We start from the raw sequence: 18,015 nt of genomic DNA on the forward strand, positions 1-18,015 counted from the left end.
TGTGATTCCCAGACTTGTACCAACAGCACAGCCCAGGAACGTGTTAGAAATGCAGATTCCCAGGCCCCGGCCCGGATGCTCCTAATCAAAAACTCCAGGGCTGGGCTGGCAAGCTGGGTGTGAAACAGCCTCCAATCCAGGTGACACACACTCGACTTTGAGAGCCACTGGTCCAGGCCAATGGTTTTCAGATGGTTTTAAAGCAGCAGCCGCCCTCTTGAGACCCCTGCACTAGATGAAACAGGCAGGAAAGGGTATGTTGCGGGTGTAGCAATGGGCGGGGCCTCCCCCGTTCAACTCTTGGCCTCGCAAAAACACTCCTGGAGATTTTTCTGGTTTAATCGTATGCCCAAGGTTTTCACTTTGCACATTCTTTCTCTCTCTCTCTTTCTCATATATATATATATATATATTTTTTTTTTAAGATGGAGTCTCACTCTTGTCACCCAGGCTGGAGTGCAATGGCAAGGTCTTGGCTCACTCCAACCTCCGCCTCCCGAGTTCAAGTGATTCTCCTGCCTCAGCCTCCCAAGTAGGTGGGATTACAGGCACCTGCTACCACGCCCAGCTAACTTTTGTATTTTTAATAGAGGTGGGGTTTCACTATGTTGGTCAGGCTGGTCTTGAACTCCTGACCTCAGGTGATCCTTCCGCCTTGACCTCCCAAAGTGCTGGGATTACAGGTGTGAGCCACCATGCCTGGCCTACATATTATTTCTCTTAAGGAAACTGGGCAGACAGCACCCAAAGTCAGAGAAAGGGTGTCACAAGGGAAAGAAACCTAAAACGAAATGGAAAAGAATAGAAACAGACAAAGCAACAGGCCCACACAGGGAGGCAAGGACAGGTCCAGGAAGCGTGTTTAATTGGCGTGACACGGACAACGTACAGCAGGAGCTGGGGAGGCCGGGGCAAACTGCACGGCCCCTGTCCACCCCCAAGCTTTGCCCTGACACTGGCCCCAGAGACACACACCAGCAGGTTCAGACAGGATGGGCACCCGGAAAAGAGACTCAAAGGGAGCTGGGAAGACAAGTGGGAAAGGAAATCACCACAGCCAGAAGACACTGCCTTTTGTTCTGCAAGCGTTATGCCAACTTCTCTCCCAAGCGCAGGCTCCCGGTGGGAGGCAGCCACAGTCCAAACCACCACCCCCGGGCACCACCTCCGCCTCTGCGAGGGGCTTTGTTGATGACACTCACATTTGGGGGCACCAGGCCCCTGGGAGGCGGGCCCAGCAGAGACCATTGCTCCCATCCGAGGGATGGGGAAACTGAGACCCAATGAGCAGAGGTGACTTGCACAAAGTCCTGGAGGGAGCTGGTCACTGAGTCAGGCTGGGAGTGAGGTGGGCCTCCCTGGGGCCGGGGGGCCACGGCAGACACAGGGACAATGGGGAAATGTGCAGGCTGGGGAGGGCGACTCGGGGCTACTCCATCCTGGAGAGGGGGCAGAGCCTGAGCCTGGGTGCTAAAATGCCAAGACAGAAGATGGGACCAGCTGTTTATTCAACAAAAGCCTTTTATTCATTCAAAAATTAACCATTGGGTTTATTCTGCAGATATTAAAAAAAAAAAAAGAGAGGGGGGCAAGGCTTCCCATCACAGTGCCCTTAAGTTAATTCACTTGCTATCCAGGGATGGCCTAGCAGAGGGGTGTCTGGGAAACACTGCCAGAAATGTGGGGGCCCAGGGCCTCTGAGGACTCACAGCCCCCTCCTCGCCTCCTGGATCCAGCCTCCCTCCAGACCACCGGTCCAGTGGGGTTGCAGCCCAGGTGCGTTGGTGACTTACCAGCACCAGGGGGCGCCCCGCACTTCCTTAGCGCCCTTAAAACTAAATGCTGAAACCGCGCTGGGAGCAGGGTCACTTTCTGCCTGGCAGGCGAGCCATGGAGGCTTTCTCTGGAGAGAGGCTGACTCTCCAGGAAAGGATCCCAGGCATCACGACCATGCCCCCGACCCCCTCCCAAAAGAGACAAAGTTCCTGAAACCCCAGGTGCACTTATCTAGGAAATGGGCTGTCAAACTGAAAAGCATTTCAGGGGCAGAGATGTCAGTACAAAGGGCGACACGCACGCTTGCCTTGATGTTATTTTAAACGCGGCCTGCTTAGATAATGGAAAATCGGAACATTCTCCCAAGCCACCATCAACACAAAGTGAGGCGCAGACGCTGCGAGGAAGAAGCCAGGCCGTGGTCCACTGGCCACCTGGGGCTGGTGCCTGCCCTGGCCCCCGCAGAGTGAGGCTCTGCCGAGGGATGACGGGCTGGCCTCCGCATCAGAGCATCTGAAGGGAGCCCCATCAGGTGGAAACGCCGCTGTGGAGAGGCGCATGGGCTGCTCAGCAGGCACCTGGCTGAGGACGCTGCGGCATCACTGCAGCCAGAGGCGTGGGAAGAGGGAGGGCAGAGATCCGTCCCTGCCAAGGAACCTCCAGCGAAAATGGCCAGTGTCTGGCACCCCGTCGGGGCAGGGAAGAAGGGTGGCCCTCCCAGCAGCTCGGGGCTGGCTTGGGGCGTGGGCCCACTGGCACACTGGGCTGCGATCCGCCAGGATGCCATCTGCTAAGGCCAGACCCACACCTGTGGCTCCAAACCAAAAGGCCAAAGGGCAGGATGGTGGAGGAAGGCCGGGCACACAGAAGGGGTCCACGTGCTGACCCCCAGACACCCTCAGCCACAGGCCCGGCTGTACAGCAGTGTTAGTCCCACTGGCCCAGAGGAGCAAATGGAGGCTCAGACAGAGGCCAAAGAAAAGTAATTCAACCTGGGAAAGACCTTCATCCTCTCAACCCCAGCCACCATGTTCATCCCCTGCCCCGACCCCAGGTCAGAGCCCGGCTGAGAAACTTCAGCAATTGGAGCCCAGTCCCAGCTAGCCCGGGCCAGCGGCTGAGCAGGGAGCTGCCTGGGAGGGGCCTCAGAGAGTTCACCCTTCAAAGTGGCCTGTGAAGGTGGAACCACTGATCGCCTCCCTGCAGGATGTTGGTAAGGGGGTGGGGTGGGTTATAATGGGGCCAGTGTGCAGCTCTAGGGGGCTGCCAATGCCTCAGGGGTGACTGCTGGGGTTCGCTGACTGCTCCAGCCACCGGGAACAGCCACATGGCCCCACATGGCAAAGGCGCTCCAGCGGAGATCCTGTGTCTGGAGGGCTGCTTGCTGAGGGTGGGAACCGAGGGTCGAAGTGTCCCCTCTAAAACATGGATGATAGGCTGTTGCCTTTGCAAAGCAGCAGCAAGAATTCCAGACCCAGGCCTGGCCCTGACAGTCTGCCAAGCAGCTTCTCACCTCAGAAGCCTTCCCTGAACAAGGAATCGCTCTGGGCCCCAAAGGGAGCTCAAGGGTCTACGGGGGACCAGGAAATGCAGGAAGGGACAAAGTGTGCCACGTGACACGTTCATCTGCTGGAACAGACCCACACACCAGCAAATGCTCTGTGTGAAGATGGGGCCAAGAGATGCCGCGGGGGCTGCCTGCTGGGGTCAGGCAAACTCAGCCACAGGCCACAGAATCACCAAGCACAGGAAACTGAACCCCAAGACTAGAACTACACAATGTCAGCGTGGAAAAGGGCCTTCAACACCAAGCGGCCCAGGCCGCCTCGCTCTGCAGGTGGGGCACCTGAGACCCAGGGCGCGCAGGAGGCCTACACAATCACAGAGCGAGGGCCAGACCTCGGGCTAGCACCTCCGGTCCAGGGTGGCCTCATGTTCCTGGTGATGGCTCTGGGGCCGCCCCTGCCTCACTGGCAGACAGAGCTAGAAGCCTCCATGAAGATGAAGGGGCCACAGCCCCAGGGGTAGGGGCTGCCTCGATGGGACTGCCTGGGACTCTTCTCCTTCCCTCCCTCCCAGCCTTTGAGCCAACAGAGGGCCAGGGAAGGACGCCATGCAGTTTACTGGGAAAAGCAGACAGGAAGGCGGGAAGGCAGAGCGGGAGAGAGTCATGAACTATCTTCAAATCCCCTCCCAGCCCGAGGAGGTCCCCTTTATTTCTGCTAACTTCCTTCGAAGACCACGTCCCCCGGCTCTGCCCGGGTCCCATGCCGCTCTTCTGCCTCCCAGCCTCAGGCGCTGCTCTCCATGCTGCGGCAAACACCAAGGCAAGGGTTGAGAAACTGAAGAGGTCCCCTGTTCATCCTCACAAAAAAATGTTCCGGACTCAGAGGAGAACAAGGATGGGGGACGGAGGCAGCAGGGAAAAGGGGTTCGGCAGGAGGCGTCGGGCTGGAGGGAACAGTGCATTAGGAATCTCCACCTCTCCCCTCTCCAAAAAATCAAGCACAGTATCTGGAAAAAAACAAAAACAAAAACAACAACAACAACAACAAAAAAAACACTTTTTTTTTTTGGCTTCTTGGCCGCTGCAGGCCACCATCCTCCCAAGTCAGTGTGGGCAGGTGGGTCAGGGCGTGCACATGTAAACGGTGGCCCCCAGCCCTGGGAGCTGAGGACACACGAGGCAGCAGCAACAGTTAACAACCAATAAATAAAAGATATCAATTATATACGTATATATATATAAAAAAAAAAACCTCACTTTCCCCACAAAAAGCACAATACTGCCGTCACAAAAAACCATCATCCTCATAATGAATCATCCTAGCCACGCAGGTGGTTTCCCTGCTAAAAGATGGGGCGACAAATGACGTGGACACGCCAGAACCCCCCGATGCCCCCAGCCCGCCCACAGCCTCTCTGGCTGCCGAGGGGCGAGGGACAGGGGCGAGGCAGAGTTCTCTGAGGTCCCCAGGCCTTCTCCCCATCTGTCAGTCTGTGTCTTCTAGGATAGAAGGTCGTTGCTTTTTTTTTTTTTTTTCCTTTTAGAACTTCTGTTCGAAATAAAAACCAAAAGGACACGCGCAAGAGAGCGGGAGGAACGGAGACGCAGCCGGTGACGCAGCCGAGTCCTTGGTTCTGCAGAGGGCGGTAGCCTTTTCCGTTTCGCGTTGCCGTTTTCCGGACAAGCAGAGGTTGTTGGCAATTGGAGCCGGTGGCTTCAGGCGGCGGGTGGGTGCGGGGCAGGGGAGAGGAGAGCCGGGGCCTCCCGGGTTAAGGGCAGCCGGCTGTGTGTGGATGCGGAAGAAGGCTGGGTGGGCACACGGGGGTGGTGGTGGGGCTGAGGCGGCCTCATGGCACAGGAGGAGGTGTGTGGTTCCCAGGCATCTGGAAGACACAAAGAGGCTGGATGGGGTAAGATCCGGCTGCAGGGGATAGGGGCTGAGGTCCAGCCACAGAGGACTGGCACACCGGGCTGGTGGGAAGGGGGAGAGAGGGCAAGCGGGCACTCTATGTCAGAAGTCCTAAAAACGCGCATAACCTCTGAGGCACCCATTGGGTTCTGCATATGTATCCTTAATTAAATGTTCACCACAGCATCATCTGTAACAGCAGAAAGCAAAAACCAAAATGGAGGCCGAGAAAATAACCTAGGTGTCCCATATCAGGGGAGTGGTGGGATACATCAGGACACACCCACAGAATAAAACTGTTTACAACCATTAAAAACAATGCATAGAATGGCCGAAAGCACTTGAAACATATTCAATATCCTGAGTCATTAGGGAAACACACATCCAAACCACAGGGTGGGCCAGGAGCTTGAACCTTTAAACCCAGCACTTTGGGAGGCTGAGGCAGGAGGATCACTTGCGGCCAGGAATTCAAGACCAGCCTGGCCAACGCAGTGAAACCTGGTCTCTACCAAAAAATGCAAAACTCAGCCAGGCATGGTGGCACACACCTGTAATTCCAGCTGCTCAGGAGACTCGGGCAGGAGAATCACTTGAACCCAGAAGGCGGAGGTTGCAGTGAGCCGAGAATGCATCACTGCACTCCAGCCTGGGCAACAGAGTGAGACCCTGTCTCAAAAAACAAAAAACAAAAAACAAAAAAAAAAAGAAAGAAAGAAAGAAAAAAAAGAAAGAAAGAAAAACACAGTGAGGCAACCACTTCATACCCACTAGGATGGGTATCTCTTTTTTTTAATGGAAAATAAGAGGCGTTGGCAAGGATGTGGGGAACGTGGAAGCTTTGTCCACTGCTGCTGGGAATGCAAGATGGTGTCACTACTTTGGAGATCAGTTTAGTGGTTCCTCAAAAAGTTAAACAGACAGTTAACCATATGACCCAGCAACTCCACTCCTAGGTATATACCCGAAGAACTAAAGATCGATACTCAGGCCAGGTGTGATGGCTCACGCCTGTAATCCCAACACTCTGGGAGGCGAAGGTGGGTGGATCACCTGAGGTCAGGAGTTCGAGACTACCCTGGCCAACATGGTGAAAACCCGTCTCTACTAAAAATACAAAAGTTAGCCAAGTGTGGTGGCACGTGGCTGTAGTCCCAGCTACTCAGGAGGCTGAGGCAGCAGAATCACATGAACCGAAGAGGCGGAGGTTGCAGTAAGCTGAGATCACACCATGTACTCCAGCCTGAGCAACAAGATCAAGACTCCATCTCAAAAAAATAAAAAGAAAAAAGAAAATTTAAAAGGTTTTTTTTGAGACAAGGTCCCACTTTATCACCTAGGCTAGAGTGCAGTGGTGCAATCACAGCTCACTGCAGCCTCAACCTCCCTGGTTCAAGCAATCCTCCTGCCTCAGCTCTCCCAAGTAAATGGGACTGCAGGCACATGCCATCACACCCAGCTAATTTTTGTATTTTTGGTAGAGATGGGGTTTCACCATGTTAGCCAGGCTGGTCTTGACTCTTGGGCTCAAGTGATCCGCACACCTCAGCCTCCCTAAGCACTGGGATTACAGGCGTGAGCCATGGCACATGGCCTAAATAAGAGACCCATCAACCAATTGCAATGGGTAGACTGTATTCAGATTCTGATTTCAGTAAACAAAGTAAAAATAAAATGGTGAGATAACAGAAAACTAGAATAGCAACTAGAGATCAGAGGGTATTAAGGAATTATTGATTTTTTGGCTTTACGAAATTTTTTAAAGAATCTTTAGGCCGGGCGCAGTGGCTCAAGCCTGTAATCCCAGCACTTTGGGAGGCCGAGGCGGGTGGATCATGAGGTCAAGAGATCGAGACCATCCTGGTCAACATGGTGAAACCCTGTCTCGACTAAAAATACAAAACATTAGCTGGGCATGGTGGCGCGTGCCTGTAATCCCAGCTACTCAGGAGGCTGAGGCAGGAGAATTGCCTGAACCCAGGAGGCGGAGGTTGCGGTGAGCCGAGATTGCGCCATTGCACTCCAGCCTGGGTAACAAGAGCGAAACTCCGTCTCAAAAAAAAAAAAAAAAAAAAAGAATCTTTATCTTTTAGAAATACATTTTGAAATGGATTAAGTATGATGATGTCTTGAATTTGCTTCAAAATAACCAAGAGTGGGGGTGGGAGGGGGAGGGCACAGATGGTACAAGATTGGCGGGGAACTGGGGACTCGGAAGCTGGGTGATGGGTACACAGCATTATACTTTATTTTTTTTTAAAGTGACAAGAGTCTCACACTGTCACCTAGGCTGCAGTATAGTGGTACAACCCTAGTTTACTGAAGCCTTGAACTCCTGGGCTCAAGCAATACTGCTGCCTCAGCTTCCTGAGTAGCTGGGACTACAGGCATGTGCCACCACACCTGAATAATTTTTGTATTTTTTGTAGAGATGGGGTCTCTCTATGTTCCCTAGGCTGGTCTCGAACTCCTGGCCTAAAGCAATCCTCCCACTTCAGCCTCCCAAAGCACTGGGATTATAGGTGTGAGTGAACACACTCAGCCGGCCAGCATTACACTATTCTCTCTACCACTGTGTATGAATGCTTCCATAACAGATCATTTGTGGTTGTTGTTGTTGTTGAGACAGAGTCTTGCTCTGTCACCCAGGCTGGAGTGCAGTGGCGTGATCTCTGCTCACTGCGACCTCTGCCTCCCAGGGTCAAGTGATTCTCTGGCCTCAGCCTCCCAAATGGCTGGGATTACAGCTGCTCACCCCCACATTTGGCTTATTTTTGTGTTTTTTGTAGAGACGGGGTTTCACCATGTTGCCCAGGCTGCTCCCAAACTCCCAACCTCCAGTGATCCACCCGCCTTGGCTTCCCAAAGTGCTGGGGTTACAGGTATGAGCCACCATGCCTGGTCCATAATAGGTAATTTTTAAATCTCTTCCCCAAATTTCCAACAACCTGAGTATCTAACACCACGGAACTGTTTAAATTATGGCCTAGCCACGTGATGGAGCACTATGCAGCTATGAAAAATGATGGTCTCAACATTTAATGATGTGGAAAATAAGCCTCATCTCAGTTTCTGAATAAGTCAGTGACTCACATAACTGCAAGTGATCTAGGAATTACGAGCTATCGGGAACCTGAGGAGGCAAATAAATCATTAAAATAATAGAACACAAATTAGATATAATTACTACAGCACAGGCACAAAGAACAGCCCTATAGGAGAAGGAAGGACATTTTCTGGCAGAGCTAATAGAAAGGACGAGGCCCACTCCTGTAATCCCGGCACTTTGAGAGGCTGAGTTGGGCAGATCACGAGGTCAAGAGTTTGAGACCAGCCCAGCCAATATGGTGAAACCCCATCTCTACTAAAAATACAAAAATTAGTCAGGCATGGTGGTGAGCGCCTGTAAACCCAGGTACTTGGGAGGCTGAGGCAGAAGAATTATTTGAACAGAGGAGGTGGAGGTTGCAGTGAGCTAAGATCACGCCACTGCACTCCAGCCTGGGAAACTCCGTCTCAGAAAAGAAAAAATATATATATTAATAACGGTGAGAGTTTCTTTATAAGTTGGTTTTAATTATATATTTCTGTGTGACTCCGTTTACTGAGCACTACGTTTTTTAAGTGTTCAATTCTTTTTAAATCACTCTGGACACGAAAATGCTCACTGTGTTTATATCTGGGTCATGCATAAGGATTTTTTTTAAATAAATTTTTTAATTGAGGATTTCTCATTAAATATATTTTCTGACATCTCTTCAATAAAAAAGGATTGCTTGTAAAAAATAAAATAATAATAATTCAAAACACAGTAAAGCTTCCAAACACTGGCTGGGCACAGTGGCTCACACCTGCAGTTCCACCACTTTGGGAGGCTGAAGTGGGCAGATCACCTAAGGTCAGGAGTTTGAGACCAGCCTGGCCAACATGGCGAAACCCCATCTTTACCAGAAATACAAAAATTAGCCAGGCATGGTGGCAGGTGCCTGTATTCCCAGCTACTCAGGAGGCTGAGGCAGGAGAATTGCTTGAACCCGGGAGGCGGAGGTTGCAGTGAGCTGAGATCGCGCCACTGCACTCCAGCCTGGGTGACACAGTGAGACTCTGTCTTGAAAAAAAGAAACAAAAAACAGTGTAGGCCTCCTAAACAAAATACCAACAAATCAAATTTTATGATACATGAAAAAGAGAACACACCATGGCAAAGTGGAGCTTATTCTAAGAATGCAAGGTGACTTAGCATTCAAAAACCAATCTGTAGCTGGGCACAGTGGCTCACAACTGTAATCTCAGCACTTTGGGAGGCCGAGGTAGGAGGATCACTTGAGGTCAAGAGTTTGAGACCAGCCTGGACAACATTAGCGAGACTCTACACTACAAAAAAAAATTTTTTTGGTTAGCCAGGTATGGTGGCACATGCCTGTAGTCCCAGCTACTTGGGAGGCTGAGGGCTGAGGTGGGAGGCTTGTTTGAGCCTGGGAGGTCAAGGCTCCAATGAGCCATGACCTAGTGGTTGGGTGATGAGTGAGACCCGTTCGCAGAAAAAAAAAAAGAAATAAAGAAAAAGAAAAAGTGATGAATGTTACTTCCAAGCTTGTGCTATAAAAAGACAGTGGAGCACTTTGGGAGGCTGAAGTGGGTGGCTCATGAGGTCAGGAGTTCGAGAGACCAGCCTGACTAACATGGTGAAACCCTGACTCTACTAAAAATACAAAAATTAGCCCAGCTACACAGGAGGTGGTCCCAGCTACGCAGGAGGCTGAGGCAGGAGAATTGGTTGAAACTGGGAGACAGAGGTTGCAGTGAGCTGAGATCATGCCATTGCATTCCAGCCTGGGCAACAGAGTGAGGCTCTGTCTTGGAAAAAAAAAAAAATGGAAGACAGTGGCTTTCATCCTGGCTCTCCTTCTCTCCCTCTCTCTTGGAAAGCTCTGAGGGACACCGGCAGCCATGTTGTGAGGCAGCCCAGCGCAGGTGTCTACGTGGCAAGGGAACGAGGCTGCCAAACCACATGAGTGAGCTTGGAAGCAGGCTGCCATCAGCCAAACCTTCAGATGAGACCACAGCCCTGGCTAATGGCTGAATATCCCAATTTTCCCGGGACTGAGGAGTTTCCTAGAATATGGAACTCACACTGCCAAATCCAGGATAGACCCAGGCAAACCCTACTGACAGGAGAACTGTGTACTCCTGAGAGTCCTTGAGCCAGAGGCACCCAGCTTAACCGTGCCAAATTCCTCATGTTTATTCTTAAGCTACTGTGTGTGGTAATGGATAACTAACCTAGCATGTCACAAATGAGCACATTAAAATGGATGATACACTTAACAACAAGGCGCTCAAAGTCACTGCTCATCAGAGAAATGCGAGGTCAACTTAGGAGGAGTTATCACACCATACTCACAAAAATGGCTAAAATTCAAAAAGATGGAAAATGCCCAGTGTTGGCGAGGATGTGGAGCAACTTGAACCCCCATACTCTACTAGTGGAATTGCAGATGGCACAACCTCTTTGGGAAACTGTTTACTGGTAACTACCAAAGCTAAATTTACACACATCCTACATCCCAGCAATTCCACCCTGACATATATACCAACAGCAGGCATCCAGTGGCTCCCCAGGACGCGGACAAGCGCGTTGATAGCTAGACAAGACCTTGGGCGTTATTCCTGCCCAGTCCCCCCAGGCAACATCAGACACTCCACAGAGTAGAGGCAGGAAAAGAGGGGAGAGGGGACGAGGGGGAAAGAAGGGAGACTGCTCTCTACCAGCAGCAGGAGCCTCTGCTGGGCATGCTGTAATTCTACACTTACAACAAATCCAACTGGACAGCACGCGCACGCGCGCACACGCACACACACACACACACACACACACACTGGGCATGCTATCATTCTACACTTAAATCCAACTGGACAGCACACACACACACACACACACACAAACACACACACAGGGCATGCTATCATTCTACACTTACGACAAATCCAACAACTGGACAGCGCACACACACACACACACACACACACACAGGGCATGCTATCATTCTACACTTACGACAAATCCAACTGGACAGCGCACACACACACACACACACACACACACACTGGGCATGCTATCATTCTACACTTAAATCCAACTGGACAGCACACACACACACACACACACACACACACACACACACCGGGCATGCTATCATCCTACACTTACAACAAATCCAAATCCAACTGGACAACACACACACACACACACAAAAACACACACACAGGGCATGCTATCATTCTACACTTACGACAAATCCAACTGGACAGCGCACACACACACACACACACAAACACACACACACAGGGCATGCTATCATTCTACACTTACGACAAATCCAACTGGACAGCGCGCGCACACACACACACACACACACAGGGCATGCTCTCATTCTACACTTACAACAAATCCAACTGGACAGCGCACACACACACACACACACACACACCCCTGAGCTATTGATCCAGACAGCCAGGAGCTTAGGTCTTTGATCGGTTGCTCAGAAAGGGGTTGAGAGATTGCTCTCCCAGGCCCCTGGCCCTGGTTGGGAACTGATTTTCAAAGTGTCTTCCACTCAGGAAAATTCTTTTTTTTTTTTTTTTTTTTTGAGTTAGAGTCTTGCTCTGTCACCCAGGCTGGAGAGCAGTGGCACAATATCAGCTCCCTGCAACCTCCGCCTCCAGAGTTCAAGTGATTCTCCTGCCTCAGCCTCCTGAGCAGCTGGGACCATGGGTGCGCACCACCATGGCCAGCTAATTTTTCTATTTTTAGTAGAAATGGGGGTTTCACTATGTTGGCCAGGCTGGTTACGAACTCCAGACCTCGGCCTCACAAAGTGCTGGGATTACAGGCATGAGCCACCGCACCCGACCCAACCCAGAAAAACTGTTCAAGCCAACTCACAGGCCATTCTGGGTCTATAAAAAATGATCAAAACAGAGGAGCTCTGACCAATCTGAAAGTGCCCCTTCCAGCCTCCCCTCCCAGCTATGTCCCCACTGGGCTGACCCCCAAACCCCAGAGACCCAAGTACTTACCTGCCAACCCTAGGTGTCCCGGTGCTGGATTTTTACCTCGGACCCAGCCCAGACCCACCCCAGGCCCCGAGTGCACACTCACCCCGCTCAGGCCTGGCCCGGGACTATACCAGCCCGTCGTAGAGGGACAGCGCTTGCACAATGGACGGGTCCGCCTTGGACCCTTCCTGGAACTCCTGCAGGGTCAGCTTCCCGTCGGCATTCTGAGAGCAGAGAGAGGTGGCTAAGCGTGCGGGGCCTCCCAGGAGAGGGCTCTGGACAAGCCCAGCCCAGGGCCGGTCCCAAAAGCCCTTCCAAGGTTAGATCAGGAGGGAGGAGGCAACGTGGCTCAGGGCCTACAAGCAACTGGCAGCGGACAGACCTCGGCACTCACGATGGGGTGGCCTTGGGCCGTGGCCCACCTCTCTGGGCCTGTTTCTTCCCTGGGGATGGAGGGTAATTACCTGGCTTCCTCTGGGCTTTGGGGTGACAGCTCTGTGCCTGACCAACTGGAAGTGCCCCGTAACTAACATGTCATTGTCACTGCTATTAATCCCCATCAATGTGCGTAATGGACAAGGCTGAGAGTCTCATGCAGTTCTCTGGGATCGCTCTTGGGAAGCATTTAAACTGCCCCTGGAGCAACCCACACCGGACCCTGGGAGACCCAGCAGGGGGTTGGGCACGGCTCAGACAGAGGAACTTCAGTGAGTCTCTTGGGGAGGGGATGGTTTGGGCCAGAATCCCTTCCCCTGGAGCATCTCTCAAGGAAGCCCGTGAGACCACAAGAAAAAGGCCACAGAAAGCACCTCGTGACCTCGGGTACCCAGAGGGGACACGCACCGATGGCAGCCCTGACGCACACCCCAGCCATGCTCAGGGACTGCCTGCTATGCACACGACCCACGCTAAGCATGGAGCAACCCTCAGCGCATAGAACCCACATGACCAACCCAAGAGGAAGGTGCTGCTCTCTGCCCCATTCTACCAGTGAGGAAACTGAGGCTCCGTCACCTACCCAGGCCCCAGGGCCGGGAAATGCTGAAGTCAGATTCACACCCCAGTCCATGTGACTACAGGGGCTGTGCTGTTTCCCAAAATGAGGGAGGTGCAGACAGCGGGGCGGTAGGGAGCGCATGGCATAGAGCCACACCATGAGAAACTCATGACTCTCATGGAGGCACACCATGAGAAACTCATTGACTCCGGGCTCCACACTCCGTCCATAAACCTTCGGGTCATTACCAAGAGGCCAGCGTGTCTCTACCAACCCTCTAACATGGGCTAAACTCCCTTTTTTAATTAAAGTACAGGCCTCAGGCTCAAAGGTTTTAGGGCAAACAGCTGTCTCCAGCCAGAATATAATAAGCAGCCCTGAGTTACAGAAATTTCTGTGATATTTTTAATTTTTAATTTTTTTTTTGAGACAGAGTTTCGCTCTTGTTACCCAGGCTGGAGTGCAATGGCGCAATCTCGGCTCACCGCAACCTCCACCTCCTGGGTTCAGGCAATTCTCCTGCCTCAGCCTCCTGAGTAGCTGGGATTACAGGCACGCGCCACCATGCCCAGCTAATTTTTTGTATTTTTAGTAGAGACGGGGTTTCACCATGTTGACCAGGATGGTCTCGATCTCTCGACTTCGTGATCCACCCACCTCGGCCTCCCAAAGTGCTGGGATTACAGGCTTGAGCCACCGCGCCCGGCCTGATACTTTTAATTTTGTATTTACTTTTTTTTTTTTTTTTTTTTTTGAGACAGAATCTCACTGTCACCCAGGCTGGAGTACAGTGGCACAATCGGGGCTCACTGCAGCCTTGACTTCCCAGGCTCCAGCAATCCTCCCACCTCAGCCTCCCAAGTAGCTGGGACCACAGGTGCATACCACCATACCCGGCTAATTTGTTTATTTTTTATAGAGACGGGGTTTTGCCATGTTGCCCAGGCTGGTCTTGAACTCTTGAGCTCAAGTGATCCACTCGCCTCAGCCTCCCAAAGTGCTGGGGTTACAGGTGTGAGCCACCGTGACTGGTCATTTTATATTATTTTACTGAAGGCTAGTAACGCTGGATTTCCTTAACATCATTATTTCAAATTTCCATTTAAAAAGTTATTTTAGTTTAAAAAAAAAGTTTGATTTAAAGAAGGATTCCTTTTTTTTTTTTTTGGAGTCCTTTTTTTAGGCTTTTATTTTAGGTTCAAGGATGCACGTGCAGGTTTGTTATTTAAGTAATTCCCGTGTTGTGGGGGTTTGCTGTACAGATTATTTCATCCCCCAGATGATAAGCATACCTGCTTCAATCGTCACACTCCTCCCGCCTTCTAACCTCAAGAGGGCCCCGGTGTCTACGGTTCCTTTTTTTTTTTTTTTTTTGAGACAGAGTCTTGATCTGTCTCCAGGTGCCAGGTTGGAGTGCAGTGGTGCAATCTCGGCTCACTGCAACCTCCGCCTCCCAGGTTCAAGCAATTCTCATGCCTCAGTCTCCCAGGTAGCTGGGACTACAGGTGCGCGCCACCACACCCAGCTAATTTTTGTATTTTTTTAGTAGAGATGGGGTTTCACCATGTTGGCCAGGATGGTCTCGATCTCTTGACCTTGTGATCCACCCACCTCAGCCTCCCAAAGTACTGGGATTACAGACGTGAGCCACCACGCCTGCCCCCCACCTTTTTTTTTTTTTTTTTTGAGACCCACTCTTGTGGCCCAGGTGGGAGTGCAGTGGTGTGATCTTGGCTCACTGCAACCTCCGCCTCCTGGGTTCAAGGAATTTTCCTGCCTCAGCCTCCCAAATAGCTGGATTACAGGTATGTGCCACCACGCCCAGGTAATTTTTTTTTTTTTTTTTTTTTTTTTTTTAAGTAAAGACAGGTATTCACCATGTTGGTCAGGCTGGTCTCGAACTCCTGACTTCAGGTGATCCACCTGCCTTGGCCTCCCAAAGTGTTGGGATTAGAGGCGTGAGCCACGGCACCTGGCCTATGGTTCCCTTTAAAGAAGGGTTTCTTAACCTTGGGCCTGTGGATAGAAGTCAGCAGGTCTGTGAACTCGGGGGAAAAAAATCAGTCTTTCTTTTCACTAATCTCTAACTGAAATGTGGCTTTTCCTTCTATAGGAACCTAGATGATGGTCCCCAACAGGACCTGCAGTCCCCCTGATCTGTCGACAGTGGGGTCACAGGTATTTTCATAGCATCCCAGTTGCAGATAGGACAGCTCCCAATCTCAGGGCTTGTCGGCCCGGCCCCACCACTACATCTTAGTTAATGCGTTAAGAAGAGCAGCTCACAGAGCACTGCATCACAGATTCTTTTTTAAAAATACTCTGACAGCTGTTTTCTAAAATAATCAGCTTCCTTTTTGATCTTGTGCATTTTATTTTATGCACTGAAAGCCATTATTCTGAGAAGTCCGTAGGCTTCTCCAGAATGCCAAAGGAGTCCGTGGCAAACCAAAACCAATAAAAGCCTAAGGACTTCGGTTGATTAAAGAAAACACACCGGGCAAACTGACTTAAGACTCTGGACCAGGCGTCCCCAAACTACGGCCCGCGGGCCACATGCGGCCCCCTGAGGCCATTTATCCGGCCCCCCGCCGTACTTCAGGAAGGGGCACCTCTTCCATTGGTGGTCAGTGAGAGGAGCACAGTATGTGGCGGCCCTCCAACGGTCTGAGGGACAGTGAACTGGCCCTCTGTGTAAAAAGTTTGGGGACGCCTGCTCGTGACACTGGATGGGGCTGGCTGCTGACCATGGATGTGCCACCACGCCGTGCCGCCTGCCGTGAGCCAGCCCCATAGGCGATGGCAGCAGAGCCAGGCCCAGGCTCCAGGGACCCCAATGCCTGCCCCGACCCTTTGCCTCCCGGGTCCGAGACCAGTCCCAGCTCCACCTCACCTTGTCCATCATGGCAAAGATCCGGTCCACTCTCTTTTCTGGAGTATTCTCCTCCTCGGGGAGCTCCACGGTGTTCCCCTGCAGGGACGGACAAGGCGGGACTGGGGCCTGGCACCCTGGGCTTTGGGCTCTTGGCCACACATTTGCCCCCCAGACCTGGCAGGTTCCAGATGAGAACCGCCTCCCTCTTCTTTCCCCGCCCCATCCCTGCCATTCTGCCCTAGAATATCCCACACCCCAGCCCCACTCGCTGCCAGCCCCTGCCTGCCTGCCTGCCTGCCCAGGCAGAGATGTACAGAACAGAACAGCTCAACCAGGGGCCCCCACTCCCACCCTGGGCAGGTGCTGTCACCCTCTCAGTCACTGGCTTTGCCCCTCCTGCCACCCCCCCACCCCACGGGAACTGGCCTCTCACCACCATCTGGTAAATGGCGTCCACAATGTCCAGCATCTCATTCCTGGTGATGTAGCCATCGTTGTCCAAGTCATAGAGCTTGAAGGCCCCTGTAAGCAAGCAACCAGCGCCGAGTGACCCCCGGGCTGGGGCGGCTGGGAGGGGTCTTCAGCTCACCCCTTCTCTCTGTACCCCAACATGAAGTTAGAGACCGGATGGCCCATTCTTCATCAAGTCAACAAATATTTACATCAAGATAGGGACAGACGGGCACACACACACACACACACACACACACTCACACACACACACACACCATTGCAACTAGGGTTAAAAATAAATAAGGCTGGGCGTGGTGGCTCACGTCTGTAATCCCAGCACTTTGGGAGGCTGAGGCGGGTGGATTGCTTGAGCTCAGGAGTTCGAGACCAGCCTGAGCAACATGACAAAACCCCATCTCAACAAAAATACAAAAATTCGCCAGGCGTGGTAGCATGTGCCTGTAGTTCCAGCTACTTTCGAGGCTGAGGTGGGAGGATGGCTTGAGCAGAAAAGGTGAAGGTTATGATAAGCCAAGATCAAGCCACTGCACTCTAGCCTGGGTGACAGAGCAAGACCCTCTCTCTTGCTTTCTCTCCTTCTCTCTCTCTTTCTCTCCATACACATATATATATATATTCACGTACATACACATATACATATATATTAATTAATTAAAAATAACGGGGCCAGGCACAGTGGCTCACGCCTGTAATCCCAGCACTCTGGAAGGCCGAGATGGATGTATCACCTGAAGTCAGGAGTTCGAGACCAGCCTGGCCAACATGGTGAAATCCCGTCTCTACTAAAAATACAAAAATTAGCCAGGCATGGTGGGGGGCACCTGTAACCCCAGCTACTTGGGAGGCTGAGGCACGAGAATCACTTGAATTCGGGAGGCAGAGGTTGTAGTGAGCCAAGATCACACCACTGTACTCCAGCCTGGGTGACAAAGCAAGACTCTGTCTCTAAAAGAATAAATAAAATAAAGGGAAGAGGCATTGGGCTGCTAGGGCTAAGGCCTCAGAGGCTGGAGTCGAGTGAGTGGGAAGCCAGGGGCCCGGGGTGTGGCCCAGAGGAGTCCACCCGCCACCCTCCTCCCTCCCTCACTCCAGCCCCTGCCTCCTCCCCATGGTGCACTTGGCTCCCACAGTTATGCTGTGTCCCTGACGTCAACATTAGATAATAAATAGTGCATCTCGAGGAGGAGCTTTTGCATAAATAAAATTCTCTTTTATTCCTTAAAAAAAAAAAAAAAAAAAAAAGGCCAGGCACAGTGTCTCACATCTATAATCCCAATACTTTGGGAGGCCAAGGCAGGTGGATCACGAGGTCAGGAGTTCAAGACCAGTCTGGCCAACATAGTGAAACCCTGTCTCTATTAAAAATACAAAAATTAGCTGGGAGTGGTGGCATGTGCCTGTAGTCCCAGATACTCGGG

At 51.7% G+C, this 18,015-nt stretch overlaps 1 protein-coding gene across 3 annotated transcripts in view; it reads right to left on the reverse strand.

Moving 5' to 3' along the window:
- Positions 1-1,503: 1,503 nt before the first annotated feature.
- Positions 1,504-18,015, reverse strand: part of NCS1 (neuronal calcium sensor 1) — a 66,229-nt gene continuing 49,717 nt past the window's right edge. Inside the window, exons 5-8 of one of the 3 annotated variants that reach the window (XM_074394620.1) lie at positions 16,557-16,645; positions 16,142-16,219; positions 12,355-12,475; positions 1,504-5,184 (exon numbers count right to left, since the gene is read on the reverse strand). In XM_074394620.1, coding sequence (XP_074250721.1) covers positions 12,377-12,475; positions 16,142-16,219; positions 16,557-16,645 — 266 coding nt within the window. In that variant the 3' untranslated portion in view covers positions 1,504-5,184; positions 12,355-12,376. The other 2 variants (XM_039461470.2, XM_074394619.1) reach the window with 2 other exon arrangements.

This window comes from Saimiri boliviensis, chromosome 2, assembly GCF_048565385.1.
Source record: "Saimiri boliviensis isolate mSaiBol1 chromosome 2, mSaiBol1.pri, whole genome shotgun sequence".
NCBI classification, from domain to species: domain Eukaryota; kingdom Metazoa; phylum Chordata; class Mammalia; order Primates; family Cebidae; genus Saimiri; species Saimiri boliviensis.